Source organism: Rhopalosiphum maidis, chromosome 3, assembly GCF_003676215.2.
Source record: "Rhopalosiphum maidis isolate BTI-1 chromosome 3, ASM367621v3, whole genome shotgun sequence".
NCBI classification, from domain to species: Eukaryota; Metazoa; Arthropoda; class Insecta; order Hemiptera; family Aphididae; genus Rhopalosiphum; species Rhopalosiphum maidis.
In genome coordinates, this window is record NC_040879.1 from 50,661,800 (window position 1) to 50,677,494 (window position 15,695).

At 28.8% G+C, this 15,695-nt stretch overlaps 1 protein-coding gene across 1 annotated transcript; it reads right to left on the bottom strand.

Moving 5' to 3' along the window:
* Positions 1-215: 215 nt before the first annotated feature.
* LOC113557067 (neprilysin-2-like) lies at positions 216-10,032 on the bottom strand. Its single transcript, XM_026962358.1, has 10 exons — positions 9,948-10,032; positions 6,678-6,806; positions 6,239-6,484; positions 5,496-5,710; positions 3,824-4,197; positions 2,496-2,798; positions 2,298-2,394; positions 1,998-2,166; positions 996-1,246; positions 216-557 (listed from the first exon to the last, which is right to left on the bottom strand). The coding sequence occupies exons 1-10, from the start codon at positions 10,015-10,017 to the stop codon at positions 216-218; spliced, it is 2,196 nt and encodes a 731-aa protein (XP_026818159.1). The 5' UTR covers positions 10,018-10,032.
* Positions 10,033-15,695: the final 5,663 nt, after the last annotated feature.

Here is a 15,695-nt window from a genome sequence, read left to right on the forward strand (position 1 = left end):
TTACAATTATTGTACTAATGATAATAGTATGTAAGGCACACGCGCGTGACGATATTTTTTTAATACACACACACACACACACACACATATATATATTTATTTATTAAAATGCTATTTTAATTTCGCACATGTACCACTTTTAATAATAACAATAATAGTAATAGTATTAATAATAATAATAAAATATCATTACGGTCAGCGGGTGGACGGTGGTCTCACCACACCTGACATTTCTTGACCGGGTTCATGTTGGAACCCAGCGGACATCGGAAGTCGTTGCTGAAGTCTTCCAGGTTGGAGAACGGGCCAATGACCCGGAAACGGTCGGGCGAGTGGGAGTTGGAGGTGATTTCGGTCTTGAGTGCTTCCGGCCGATATTTGGAACACCACACGTTGGCGGCGCTCACCCAGAACATCTGTTCGGGCGTATAATCTCGGAGCCCGGGCAGCCGCGGTTCGACGCCGTGTCGTTTGCTCCACACTTTGTACGCGTTGTACGCCTGCTTCAGGCCACCGTTGTCCGCGATGTTCTCGCCCTGCGTGTTGACGCCGTTTAACTGCGGAAAGCAAATCGTCAGGTCGTAGCTATATATAGGTTCACAAAGGTCGAGGCCGATTGCGGTTAAGGTCCGCGAGTGGGACGGTTTAATAAGCGGCCGCGCGGTACTTCCGTCAATTTTATATAGTTCAAAAGACCTAATAAAGTTTTGACGAAATCTAATGGTAAGCTTACGTTGCCGATTTTAATTCTGGAAAAAAAGATTCGAATTCAGCTGCAAAAATGTCTACATAGACAGTAAATTACAAGAAACGCTTTTTTAGGCCAACGCAGTCATTCGAATTTTGAAGGTCTATATAGCTAAATAATATAGGTAGGGTACCTCCTATAGAAACCCGCGACGAAAAGTATTAAAATTTTTAAACGAATGAAATATTCAACCTCGAAATACGTAAAAACGTTGTCTCGAGAAACTATTGTTTTAGTACGCACACACCTTAAGACCGACTTCTTGAGACGTGTAATTTCCATACTGTCTGATGATGCACGTGACCTTCTCCAAGAAGCGTTTTTTCGTCTCCTCCGCCCACCAGTCCCGTAGGTTACCCTGCTTGTCGTACTTTCTGCCTTGGTCATCAAAACCGTGGGTGATTTCGTGACCAATTACAAACCCAATGGCACCGTAATTCATGTACCGAGGACGATCGCTGGAGAAGAACGCGCCTTGTAATATACCAGCGGGCAACTCTGAAAATTTAAACCGTTTAAGTATATCACAGTAATTACTAATTAGAACTATAATTACGGTTGTAATAATAATCACTACATTTATGTACTTATATTATGTATAGTCGTGGCAATTTGCAATTAAAATTTATGGCGAAAACCCATTTTAAAATTATTTAAGTAGACAACGTGCAACTATAAATAGAAATATTGATTTTTTTTTTTTTATCAAATCATTTAGATAAAAAGTATCTATTTATTTATCTTCTGTTCAAATAGAATGGTTATCTGAGATAAATTAGGTGTCTAAATAATGATTGTTTGTGATGAGATTTTCAATTATATTTTTGTATAATTTATTTTTTGTGGATTGCGCGGGGAGGTCTTCATCGTTTTATATTATTGACTGTAGTCTATTATATTTTTGTTTCTATTTTCATATACTTTTAATGCTTTTATTTATCTATAATATTACAGGTGTTTTTGTTCTGTAGTTATTTTGTGGCACATTATTCATTAACTGTAAACACTAACATGGACAATATTTATACGATATACGAATATAAAAATGTGAGCTTCTATATGTATATTATACAGCGATATCGTGCTAAAAGGTACCACCAAAATATTTCAGATGGATGACCTTTTAAAGTTTTATTTTATTTTTCACCAATTAAAAGACAACACGAGATTTGACACTGAATAATATTAAGTAGATATACTAATATATACGCGTATAGTATATATATGTACTGTAATACCTATTACTTACGAATACTGTTTTCGTCATAACTATAAAACGCATTTATGATCGCCGTTTTACTGTGAGTAACCCAATCCGATTTATTAACAGGTTGTCTCAATCTCGAAAAGTTGTAGTCAGTGGCAAATCTAGTCAAATTTAATATTGACGTATAAAAGTCTTTTTCGTTGATTTCAAGCTAAGAACAAATCACAATACATAATTTATTATAACCGATTACTCATAATATTCATAACAGAAACGATTTTTAAAAGGTTTTAATTTCCTATTCGCTCTAGTTAGGTATAAATGTCTAATTTAATGAATTACATTTTTATAAAATGCATTCAATTTGCAGTCGTCCAATAATTCATCTGGGTATGCAATGTGACTGGTCATCGAATTTGCTTTGTCTAACGCATTTTTCCTGTAATATATAAAACAAAAACAATACAATTTACATAAATACTTTTATCGTCAACAGCGTTTTGAGTAAATGTAATAAATGAATCGAACGTCGAACTTTACCGTGTTTCGTCATCCATCCAATCATTCGATGATAATATTTTGTACATTTCCTCCCTAATGCCGTTCACCATTTCTAAAGCGTTCTTTTTAATGTTTTCGTCGAAAAACCGTCTGACGTACAACGACCCAATGGCCAATGAAAATCTTTCAGAACTAATACCAACGCATTCCTTCCATCTGGGTTCTCTCTCAGTCTTACCGGTTAGCTCGGTGATGAACTCCAACTGTCTTTTTCTCAAATCTTCAGTCAGATAACTGACAGACTCGGCGGTAAATCTCCAAATCACATAATTTGCTTGGACCCTTTCAAAAAAATCATATTAAATATTGTACCTTTTAAGACGTTTTTATCAAATGTATACAGACAATTTTAATAGTATTTAGAGAAAATGTTAACCTATTATTCAATAAGTATAATTACGAGAATTATTTACAGATTATCGATTCAAAACATATTGACACAAATCATCAGCTATTAGGTACTGCTTTATACAGAAATAAAACGAGGATAATATTCTGAAAAAACTAAGCATTCCGTTATATTAAACTTTATGGTTAAAAATATTGATTTTTATCAAACGAGCACCTGTGCTGCCTTCGTCAAAAAATTAAATAACCACTTAAATAATTGTATCTTTCCTCTTTTTATTATAAAGTTTTCTTTACAGTCTTCTAACTTATTGATTAAATGCAGTTTTTTTTGTAATTGACAGTATTAATTATTTACAAAAGTTTCCATAGATATTATATTAAATAAACGATATGTATAATATAATATATAGAGCATAATAATTAATAAATAATATTACATAATTATTATTATTATTATTATTGTTAAGAGGACGTCATACCCACATGTGTTGTTTCTGTCTTACAAATGTACATCATAACAAAATTTCGTTTAGTAGAATACATTTTGTGATGTTAGCTTTAATATTAGAGTTGATTTACCTATTATAAAATTTAAAGGTAACAATATTACCTAAACAATGACATATGATTTTATTGACATTATTATTTTAAAGTGAGTTATGGACATTTTAAAGTTGCAATATTTTACATAGCTGTACAATCCTCTTAAACGAGAACATCATGGGAATGTCCAGACTTGGGCTAGAGTCTTTCCTCTTAAACCAATGTAAATATGCAATAAAATAAGTAATCGTTTTTATTCGAGTGTTTTTACACTGAAAATTTGAAAATAATACTATTAAGTCCTCTTAACTATACTGTTCGACAATAAAAACAATATATAACACGAGTAAACAACCTGAAGTCGTACATTATTTATAATTTATATATATTATATTCATTTGTATAATATTTACCTTTTGGGCGTACTGCAGAGTAGGACTTCGAGATCCGATAAATACTTCGGTGAGCTTACAATTATAACGTCGTCGTGCCGAATAGTCAACGGGTCCAACAATTTGTCCAGGTACTCTTTCCACGGTATGCTCGGGAAATTTTTTTGTAGATCAGCGATTTTCATCGGATTGTACAGCTGGGCGATGTCCCGGCGCTCTTCTGCTAGTAGCAATATTTTCGCCAATTTTATCTCAAAGTTTAACGACTCTTTCAGCTCCTTGATAGCTCTTCGCCGATCAGCGCCGAACAGCACCGCGATGTCCACCATGTACTTAAGGTACCCAAACACGGTTTTGTCGTCAGTACCCATAAGTCCTAAAGACGCTTGATCCAGCTAAAATTTCAGTCGGGTACAAACAATGTCGTCATATCATTTTACGCAGTTCGACTAGTAAAAGGCAAAAGGGGCTAAGCGAAAGTTTTACTACTTTTCATGAACGTAGAAACAACATTTTAATTAGGCGAAATGTGTAAACTATAAAACTACAATAACACTGATGAGTAATGAATAGTGATTAGTATATTTGTAAATGATTTAAATGTTGATCTGTTTTCCTGTATTTCACTAAATGATTTTAATTATTACCTAAATAATCTTTTGGCTGTATAAATATTATGTACTATATTATTATTATTATATTATTTATTATTATGTCAATATCACATTTAAGTTAATTTTTCATTGTTATATATATTTTTATTTTTTTTGTATTTTTAATGTTTTTTAGTGAATTATTTCAGTCATAATCGTCACAACATCGCATTTATATATACTTAAACCTGTAAATTATATTATTATGTGTACTGTTGTATTATATTTAAGATTAATCTGTAATGTAATAACAAAATATTATGAAAATCATAGACGTATGTCTATAATAATTGTAACTGGGTTCGCCCATTTGAATAAATAACATTTTTGTTTTTAAATTTTGTTTGTACCGAAAAATAAAAATTTAATTTATTATAATTACCAAATGGTCATTAAGAGGATGCCAGCGTAGTATTTGTTGTCTCTCTCTAACCCACACGCAACATAGCAAATTTTACGTTCACAAAAATAACTATAACCATATTCATTTCTCAAATTAGAGTGAAGTGACCTATTACAGAATTTAAAGTCAAGAACATTATCTAGGGCATCTCATAGGCGTTTTATTATATTTTTATTTTAAAGCGAGTTATGAGTATTTTAAAATTGTAAACTTTTTATACATCTTAAAAAACTCATAACTCGCTTTAAAATAAAAATACAATAAAACGCCTATGAGATGCCCTAGATAATGTTCTTAACTTTAAATTTTATAATAGGTCATTTCACTCTAATTTGAGAAATTAATATGGTTATAATCATTTTTGTGAACATAAAATTTGCCATGTTGCGCGTGGGTTAGAGAGAGATAACAAATACTACGCTGGCATTCTCTTAAGAACACTAAATATATTGTTTGTGAAATCGAGTTCTTTATAACTATCGGTTGTTCCGTAATATACGCTGCGCGTCAATTAACCCCCAAATTTGTCTTAGCCCCTTTGAATTTTTACCAGTTAAACCCGCTTCATGAAAATAATAATAAAAATATTATTTTTTTGATGTTGAATAATATTATTTTATTATGTGGATCAGCTCACTTCAATTGCTCTCAGCGTAGAATTTTTTAAATCGGTGATAATGGAGAATCGGATGAAGTAGTCAACGCTGTGGCCTGTTACTACTTTAATCTTGTACACGCTGTCCTTCCACGTGAACTCCGCGCCGTCCCATTTATCGGCTTCCAGCACCGGCCATCCACCGAGGCTTTTCAATAATTTCTTCATCGGTGCCAAGCCATCCTTTTCGATTTTTTCTGTTAACATAAAGTTCATATGGTGATTATACAACAATATATATATATATATGTTACGGTAGGTAAATGATGTTATGTTAATTATGAAGCAGCTAGTAATAGTTCGGTTGCGGATTCTGAAGAGAACTAGCGTTACCATTGCAAGACTGGTTGTAATAATAAGCATTATGCCTGCCGTGGGGCTAGAAAATTATGTAATAGTAAATGTCATGGCAGTAAAACTTGCAAAAATAAATAGAAAATAATAATGCAATTTTCTATTTTTAAAAATACCTATTCAAATCATAGTATTTGAAATTCACTTACATATCTGATCTATAACAACAATTACCTGTGTATTTTGTCATTACTCATTAATGTGATTATCCGGTTTATAACGGTAATTACATGTGTATTTGGTAAATAACATTAATAACCGGCGAATAACGTTAATTTCCATTTAACATCATTTACCGTGACACATATATGGGTAGTTGTTAAAAGACTTAGATGACTGTATGATGTATTATAAATATTCGATCATTACACCTTTGTCCATACACGATTTAAACAGTAATTTCGCCATTTTGATAGGTTTCTGTTCATTCGATTGAATGGGTTCAGTGACGATCATTCGCAGCTTGTTCAAAAGTGTATCGCTTGCAATGCTGAATGTCGTATGCGACGGTTTATCGTCATCGATAATAGTGTATTTTATAAAATTACCACATGCGAACTGATAGAAATCATCACAAGGGTCCACTGATAGATCCATATTGTTGATTACGGAAGCCGCTATAATAAAGTAAAACAGTTTCCGTATCATACTATTTATAGTTTCATATAAATCATGTTATACAGAGATGATGTATTGATAAATACAAAAAAAAATTATATTAATCAATAAAATAAACTTTATTGTATTAAATGTAATGTAAACCATCATCGAGTCGTATATACGTATACGTATCAAATAAATTATGCTTACCAGCTTTTATACAGCCGGAAGTGAAACAGAATATGTTCTCTTCTTCGTATTCTTTATTCTGGTACAGCCGTCTACTTCTTAATTTGCCAATCAAACCATTATTTATAGATGATAACGATGGAAGGCTCTCTGTGAACATACAAATCTGGTTAAAAATTATATATAACAGTAGGTATAATTGAATTTAGTTATCATTTATCATAACCTATATCCAATGTCAAATTTATAATAAGTATTATTTTAGTGTAATATTGATCATTATAGGTACCATGAACAATGAATAATATACAACGCAAATAATAATATTAAATATTATTATATAATTATATTGGATAGTTGATTTAACGTTGTAAATAATTTATGTACCAAATACTGATTATATTTTATAGAATATTACAAAATAATAATGAAATCACAGCATAAAATTACTTATTTTCAAAAATAATTAACTATGAAATTATTACTCGTATATGTAATATAAAAAAATTATTGTAATATTATATTCTGAAAAAAATTATTGTACTCTTAAAACAATGATAAAACGCGTGCACGTGACAAAGACAAACGCGAAAATCTCTTGGGATTTCGGGGTTTCACGGATATAATCAGTAAATTATATTATTATTTATTATATCTATAAGTACGTGATTTATAATCATCTTGAAAATGAGATAAATTATAATACTATTCACCGTGTAGATCAAAAAATCATAAATTTCCTGTCAATCCTTTTTCACTAATTTTTCCACTTGTCATCTGAATAATGTAGGTGTTTTTTTAAATTTTAATTTTTTTTGTAAGATTAATACATCATATCAAATCACATCATATATGTCTGTATTACCAATTTACGGACAGTGGCGTAATTTGGAGGAGGAGCAACATTTACATCAACCTCAATTTGGCACATTCAAAAATTATAAAAAGTCTTATTTTTAACTACTAAGGCCATTGTTATCAATCATAATATTGATATTTTATAAATAAAAATGTATTGTTGATTCTTTCATTGTATTTTTTTAAGAATTATATTACATTAATAATCCAGATGTTTGGTATCTATATTCTGTATTATGTGACTGTAAATATTGCTAACTTCTTGTAAAACAATATTAAAAGGTACCTAATATTACCTATTTATTATTTATTTACACATTACTCAATTATTCTATTTGACTTTCTAATTCTAATAAATATTTGACAAAATTGTTTATAATTAATACTTCAAAATCCTGTGTGTGAAGTTCATATATCTGAAAATTTACCATCACCTCTCCCCCCACCTACTATGGCACTATCCAATGTTAATCTGCATGGAAAAAATTTTTAGTCAGAAAATCAGTGAGTAATTGCCCTAGTCAAACAAAAACTGAAATGACGCCACTGGTTATAGTTAATAAGTAATAACTACAGCCAGGGCCACATTTAGAGCAGGGTGAGAGAGCCATAAGCTCGATTTTAAGTGGGGCAAATATTTCAGAACTATATAAATATGATTAAATAAATACACATTTTGTTTGTATGTTTGAAACTCAAATGTATTTATCGTAAGAAGTTTAGAAAATTACTAAGAAAAACAATGTTTGTATTTATTTAATAACAATTTAATACGCCTATGAAAATTATTATTATTAATTTATAAGTTTTAACTATATATATATTATAGAATTGATTATTGATTAATTATACTATAGAATATATAATATACTTAATCAATGTATATAGGTTTAAAATCAGTCGACAGTCGTTTTAGATAAATTAAGAAGGAACGTTAACTCAATTGCACTATTAATATTTATAAATATTTAAAACAATGAAAACATATGTTTTAAACAATGATTCAAAACAGGGTGCCAAAAAAAATATTACATCAAATTAATTTAAAATTGTTATGTTGACGTGAAAATAATATAATTAGTCGATCGGTCAGTATATTAGTCGCATTCCAAAGATAACTAAAAAAAATTTTTAATCCGAATTTCGGCCCGGATATGTATATTGTATAGTGTATACGTTTTGCACACCGATCATAAAACCTATAGATTTTTAACAAATTATTATATTAATGTATTATTGTTTATAATTTTAACTTTTAAGGCATGTATAACACTATCATTGATTGTTTATTAATGATAGTTACAAGTTAACAAATGAGAATTTAGAAATTAAAAAAATTTAAATAAGTTTTAACAAGCCAGCACCATTATATTAATTATTAATTAAAAGAAAAAAAAATATATGACCAGTATCAAAAATACAAAACAACACATTTAATATATCTGTAGCTATAATTCTACAGAAGATCTTTGTAAAATTAAATAATAAGTTCTATAATATAAAATATTTATTTTTATATTTTTAATTAATATGCATTTAAAAAAACACGGGCTGCAATTCGTATATAGGTAAAAACTCGAGTAGGCTTATTTTCAACGTATAATATTTAAGAGTCATAATAAGATGATAATGAAATATCATAATATTAATCTATGCACATTATTTCAGTACCGACTCTATAGTCCATTTTGTGTATTCTATCATTGCAATATAAATGTACTTATGTGTGTCTGAATGATTTAAAAAGTACATATAAGTATTAAGTACACTAAAATTACATTTATTTTAAATGTATCATATATATATATATATATTATGTAGTTAAGTTTTTAAATTAAAACTTTTTTCAACTTAAAAACCTAATTAGTTTAACTAGATGAAATAATATTTAGCTTTTATTAGATAATTTAAAAATAATTCATTAAGTTGATATTAAAAATGATTTTAACATTTTTGGTTTTCATGGTTTTGTACATAAATTACGCCGTACACCTACACAGTTTTACATAAAAATAATCAATGTTATTACAATCATATATTTCCTAAATAATATTATACATAAATAGACACTACAGTCACAACATATTATGCTTTTTATAATATGATCCATGTACTAATTAAAAAAATAGAATACATTTTTTTAAACTGAGTCAAGTCAATATTTTTTTCGATATTAACTTTAAAATCAATATGTTAAATAGATCATTATTGTTGTTAATTATTAATTTCTAACTTGATGATATTGTGTTTACTTAGCTTTACATAACTCGATTTAATTATTCGCATTACTTTATGCCCACGTATGCATATGTCTATTTACAAGCTATGAGTCTTATAATATTATTATATAATTGATACCGATTGCGCTTGTTATGCAATTGCAGCATTTGCAAGGTTTAATTAATTAAACATTGAGCGTTTTTAATGTTATACCTGTATTGCATCTGTGGTTGAAGTACAACGTGGACAGAGCTAGAGCCAGGAACGAGGACGCCAATAGCATTCCGTCGGTGACGAACGTTTGATTCCGTTTCAAGTTCGTTATCCTCTTTCACCATATCGGTTTTCTAAAGCGGAATAAAAATCAATCACTATTCTGAGGTAATACAGTATGGACATTTTTGGCGTATGCATATGTATAAAATGTATGAAAAGACATGCATTATACGCATTTATACTCAGTGGCGGCTATTCTATACCTCAAGTGTATCAACGGATACACATGATTTTGATAATTACTTATAAGTAGGGCTTAGGACTCCTAGGAATTTGCATGTTGTTAAATAATCATTAAAAACATAGCTAAGTAATATAGAAATTTGTTTCATAGCAATACGAGCTTAAACTTAAAATTTATAGTTGCATATTTGACCATTTTTCATATATAAGTGGTGCATATTTGACTAATATTTATTATATGAATGAGTAAGTTTTTAATTCCAAACTTAAGAAAACATCTAATACTTCAATCTTCAATTAAATTCTCAAGGTAACTAGTACTATATCAAAAATAAACAAATAAATTTTTCAATTTAAGTTGTTTTTTAAACAAATTTAAATTTTTTATTTTAGACTAAAACTCGATGTAAAATGAAAATAAATCTGAAAAAAGGAAAATAATTATCTCAGATAATATATAAAATTTATATAATATATTAAATTTATCTATTTATGGATCATATCTACAAATATTATTATTATTCATTACAAATATACTTTTTTTAAATGCATATTTTATTAGCATATTTAGAGATTCTTTCGAGCATAAATGCAAGCATATTTTAAAATTTTTTAGAACATGAAGTCCCTAGTCTTACTAATAAGTTATAAATGTAAATTTCCATAGATTTTGGTAATTTTGATATACCTATAGATACATGGTAAATTTATTCAGTGGCGCAACTAGAGGGGTGTAAAAATGTTTTAAGTTCAAACTTAGCAACTCTTGTTTTTTCATATATACCTAACTATTATTATTTTGGTTATATACCATTAATTAGTAAACTGTCAACAGTTTACCTCACATTTTAGAGGTCTAAAGGTTACGAATGGTTACGAATTGGTTACTAAAGTATGGAACTAATTTAAAAGAAAATATTTTAGGTCGTGGTGCTAGCCTAACGTACCTTAGTAGTTAGTTGCACCTATGAACTTACTGTAGCCGCCACTGATTAAACTCTTACAAATTAAGTCTACGAATATAACAAAGAGCAGGTAGGCAATTATTTGCCATGCACAACAGGTACACACTGTTATCAACTATCAAGTATTGATAACAAAATATACTATTTTCGTAATAATATAATACTTATTGTTGTAGGTAAGTCAAAATTAAAATTTAATTCAAGGGAAGGGTGTCAAAATAATTCTTGCACTGTTCGCTGAAAGAGTTTAACTCAGCCCTGACCACAAAATATAAAACAAACTACTATAATCAAGTAATTTTATTTATTTTACTATTTGTTATTTGACATAAGTTAAACTAATTTTTGTCGAAAACATTAGATTTGAAAACGTAATTATAAGTGTATAAAAATAATAATCATAATATAGCAGTATACATAACATTTTCAAGTCCTCAAGAATAATATTTTTGAATTACGGTAAAATAACTAAAATAGTAATTCTTCGTTAAAATATCTACTTTCGTAAGAATTTAAACTTCAAATGTTTATAAAAATATTTTACTCGCATATTTTTTAAGATGTTTTCTTATTTAGTATAAACTACTTATGAGGAATCTTAAATTAAATTATCAAACTTGTTCATGAACTAAAACAATTTTTATCAACATTTGATACCTACCTAACAAAAGCTTTTAATTTGCAAGTTTGTTTTTGGAGTTTGTTACTTATTCAGGCAGTAAAAGTGAACTTTTTAAGTTGTGAACTAAGCCCACCATATTAACAACTGAACTTAAATTAAAAAATCGTTGATATGTTTATTTATCTGAAACAGAGAAAAATCCAACTTTGAATACAGTAATTTATGTTTTAATGGAGACATAATACAGGTATTCAATTATAGAGATAAATATCATTCTAACAAGCTCATACCTAAAAATCATTGTCCGATAAAAACGTATTATTTTAACTAATTATTTACGTACATGAAATTTGCCGAACGATTTTGGCCAGTCATAATATTCAGTCTTGTAGAGATATTTTAAATCAAAATGTAAACACGAATAGTACAAAGATCCGTCAAAATCAATAGTTTATAAAAATTTAAAAAATAAAACATTATTCGAATAAATTGATGTTACTAAGAAATACGTTTATTTATAATTGTCGTTAATCGTTAAGTATCTATTCATAGAAAACAATATTAGCCACCAATTAGATTTTAAAGATTTGGTTTAAAAAATGTTTATGTGGGTGTTAAGTTGTAAATTGTAATTACTGTTCAAGATTCCAATATATTCACGATGTATAATAACACGTTTGACATTTTAATTTTCTCAAGTTTTTAAATATTTTAAATTTCCATTAAAATAAAAACTCTTTTTAACATAAAAAAAAAAATTGAATTCAGACCACTTTATTAAGTGTCAAGCAGGTGTTTTCTTAACGCGTGTCTTGAGCATAAAATCACGCTTTTAATTTGTTTGTCTAGCAGTACTGTTGACATGAGAGTGCACGTGCGTAGATTGTTCTGCATTCCACGCAACACTACTTATATTAGTTATATACTCAAAGTCATACTTATTATAATCATTTACTATAACGGTACCAAGCGACGAAAATGAATATTCAAATTGCCTAAATGCAACTCCAAATTAAATAATCACGAACAGGCCTCAATTTTTGTTATAAAATTGAGATAAAATATTTAAAAAAAATTATATTATGCAGTTAATGGTATACTTTTTTCCATAGCACAATTACGATCATTTTACCTGTCTTGTTCGTGCAATGTCCGCAATAAAGCCGTAATAGTGTACGTATGTATAATCTACTCTATTACGGGTTTATTCCTACATTTAAAATTATTTTTTAGATCTACCAATGGAGAATTATAAATCTTTCATTGGACGTATTACGGTCAATTTTACAACAAGCATAAGTACTCTAATACATGCAGTGATTTCAGTTTTAATACAAGCACAAACTTTTCAATAGTAAATTGAATGTATTATAAATAAATATATAAATCTATGATGAACTGAGATAATTTTAGAATTGAATCAACAATCAAATATCACAAAAAAAATATAATAAACGAGGATCTTATTTTATATATTTTTTTAATGAAAATAAGAAATTTATAACGGGAAAAAAATTAGATTAATCAAATAATTTAATTACTTCGTTAATGTTTTTTTTAATTTAAATTTAATTAATGTTTCTTCGTCGAATAAAATAAAACATAATATTATTACTAATATTTTCATTTTTCAAGTATTGTAACCATAACATTTCTCACGCTTATTATTGTTACTATCATATTATTGTACTCAAAAACGTTAGGTCTACTAAGCGTATAGTTGGTATAGTTTCGAGCCACTCAATTAATAGTCAAAAATATACAATAAATCTGAATTTAGCAACGTCGCCCAAAAAAGTTATTGCAATCCGTTTTTCGTCTAAAAAAGAATGCTTTGAACGAGTGTCCAAAGATCGTCCGCAATCGTATTATAAAAAATGTGTGGTTACGGAACGTTCAAACGTTTTTTTACGCAGTTCACCCATGTTTTTTCACCCAGTCGATTGTTTTTTCCGTCCCACACAACCAGGATTCCATATGCCGCAACGACGCAATTCACTGTTGCCGCATTCCACGCATAATATTCCGACGACTCGCGGTCGAATAAAAAACTAATAGAATTAATAATATTATATATAATACTATTACTATATATCAGTATATCACAATCATATGCAGTATATGCACACTATATCATATAAGTATATACTCTGTACTGTTATATTATATCACTTTAATATGTATATGTACGTACCTATGTATATTATATAAATATGAATTACAAAAATCCTTCGTATAAATATAACTAAGATTTGATGTGTTGAAGCTGTGAAGAAAATAAATATTTATTTAATAAATGTCATTAACATGTGTCAGAAAAGCCAGAGAAGTCACTCTGATGTGCAAATGTTCGTGTAGGTACCTACCTCTCAGTTGAATAGGTCACTGTAATATAGGTACGCGTTTAATAAGTTTAATTTGAATTCAAATAATTCGCATCACATACGAAAAACGATTCTGATCCGAGACCTCTAATATTTAAAGCTATTATGAGCTCTTAAAAACTGCAATACCGAGTAACCGCAAAATGGTGTGAATAGGTTCGTGAAAGGTATAAATTAACTTAAAATTAATCTAAAACACGTTAAGTGTAGACGTAATGGTGAAAAATGTCAAATCTCTTTAGTTTCTTAGTCTCTATCAGAAATATTTTATTCGTTTTAAAATTATTATTAAACCTACCTATTTCTAACAACAATTAGCAAAAATTATTTTGTCAAAAATGTATGAATAATACCATTTCCTCCGTTTTTTGTTAATTTTTATTTAAAAATTTAATTATTATTTTTTTTTTTTAATGTATATTTTATACATCTATTTCATATTAGGCCTCAGTGTCTACTTCACCGTGCATAATCTTAGATATGGTCTGTACTGTACCACCTTATACCCGAAATTATTATTAAATTATCATATTATCGATTTATTATTAATCGTTTATGACCTACGGGCTATGGCACCCCTACATACATTGACACGCAAACAAATAAACAAGGAAAACTCAAAATAACCCCCAATTTATGACCCATTCGTGGGTCTTAATCACCAGGGTCCCATGCCGACGAGCACGTGTAAATCGTTCAAGTAGCAATAGACAACCAACTCAACACGGTGTTTTGGTGTACATCATTGGCATTGTGTGTAGCGCGTAACAACTAACCGTGTAATAATATATTAATATATTGTATAACGGCCGTCAATATATTGAAAAACGTATATTTTTCGACTATGTTAGGTTTTTTCAATTTCTTCAAAAGGCCGCCGCTGCTTAAAATGTCCAATATAATAATTTAAATTAATATCACTTTAAATTATAGATAATATCTTTGCTATTGGTCCAAAACGTAAAAGCTGGCACCGGCCCACTGTGTTATAGAATAGTGGCACACCGGGCCAGTCCGCTACTGTTACCAGTCACCGGAGTGGCGGAGTTACATTGACTTTCTAGTATATACAGTACATATAGCAACACAGGAATATAAAGTATAAATAATAATAATAATATTTTTAACAATTTATTTGTGGTAAATGAGCAGATGAATTAATAAGTATAATAAAGGTAAACAATTTCCGCCAAAATTGAATTAAAATATAACCAAGTTGTGTAATAATATTATGCACCAATATTTTTGAAACGCGCGTTTATTTAATTTTTTGACAAAATATTGTAATTTGCACAATTGCAAGCGAAATATATATATATTGTAATTTTTGTATCGCTAAAATTTCATATTTACTCGACCAATGGACAATAAGACGTTTCCAGCTTAAGAAGATAATACAAATATTAACTTATAATAGTCGACAATGATGACACAGTTAAAACTCTACAATAAAATAAATTATAATAATTTATATTACTAAAGAGGTTAATTGGTTTTTAAAAATTGTATACTATTGTTATTGTCATTCACA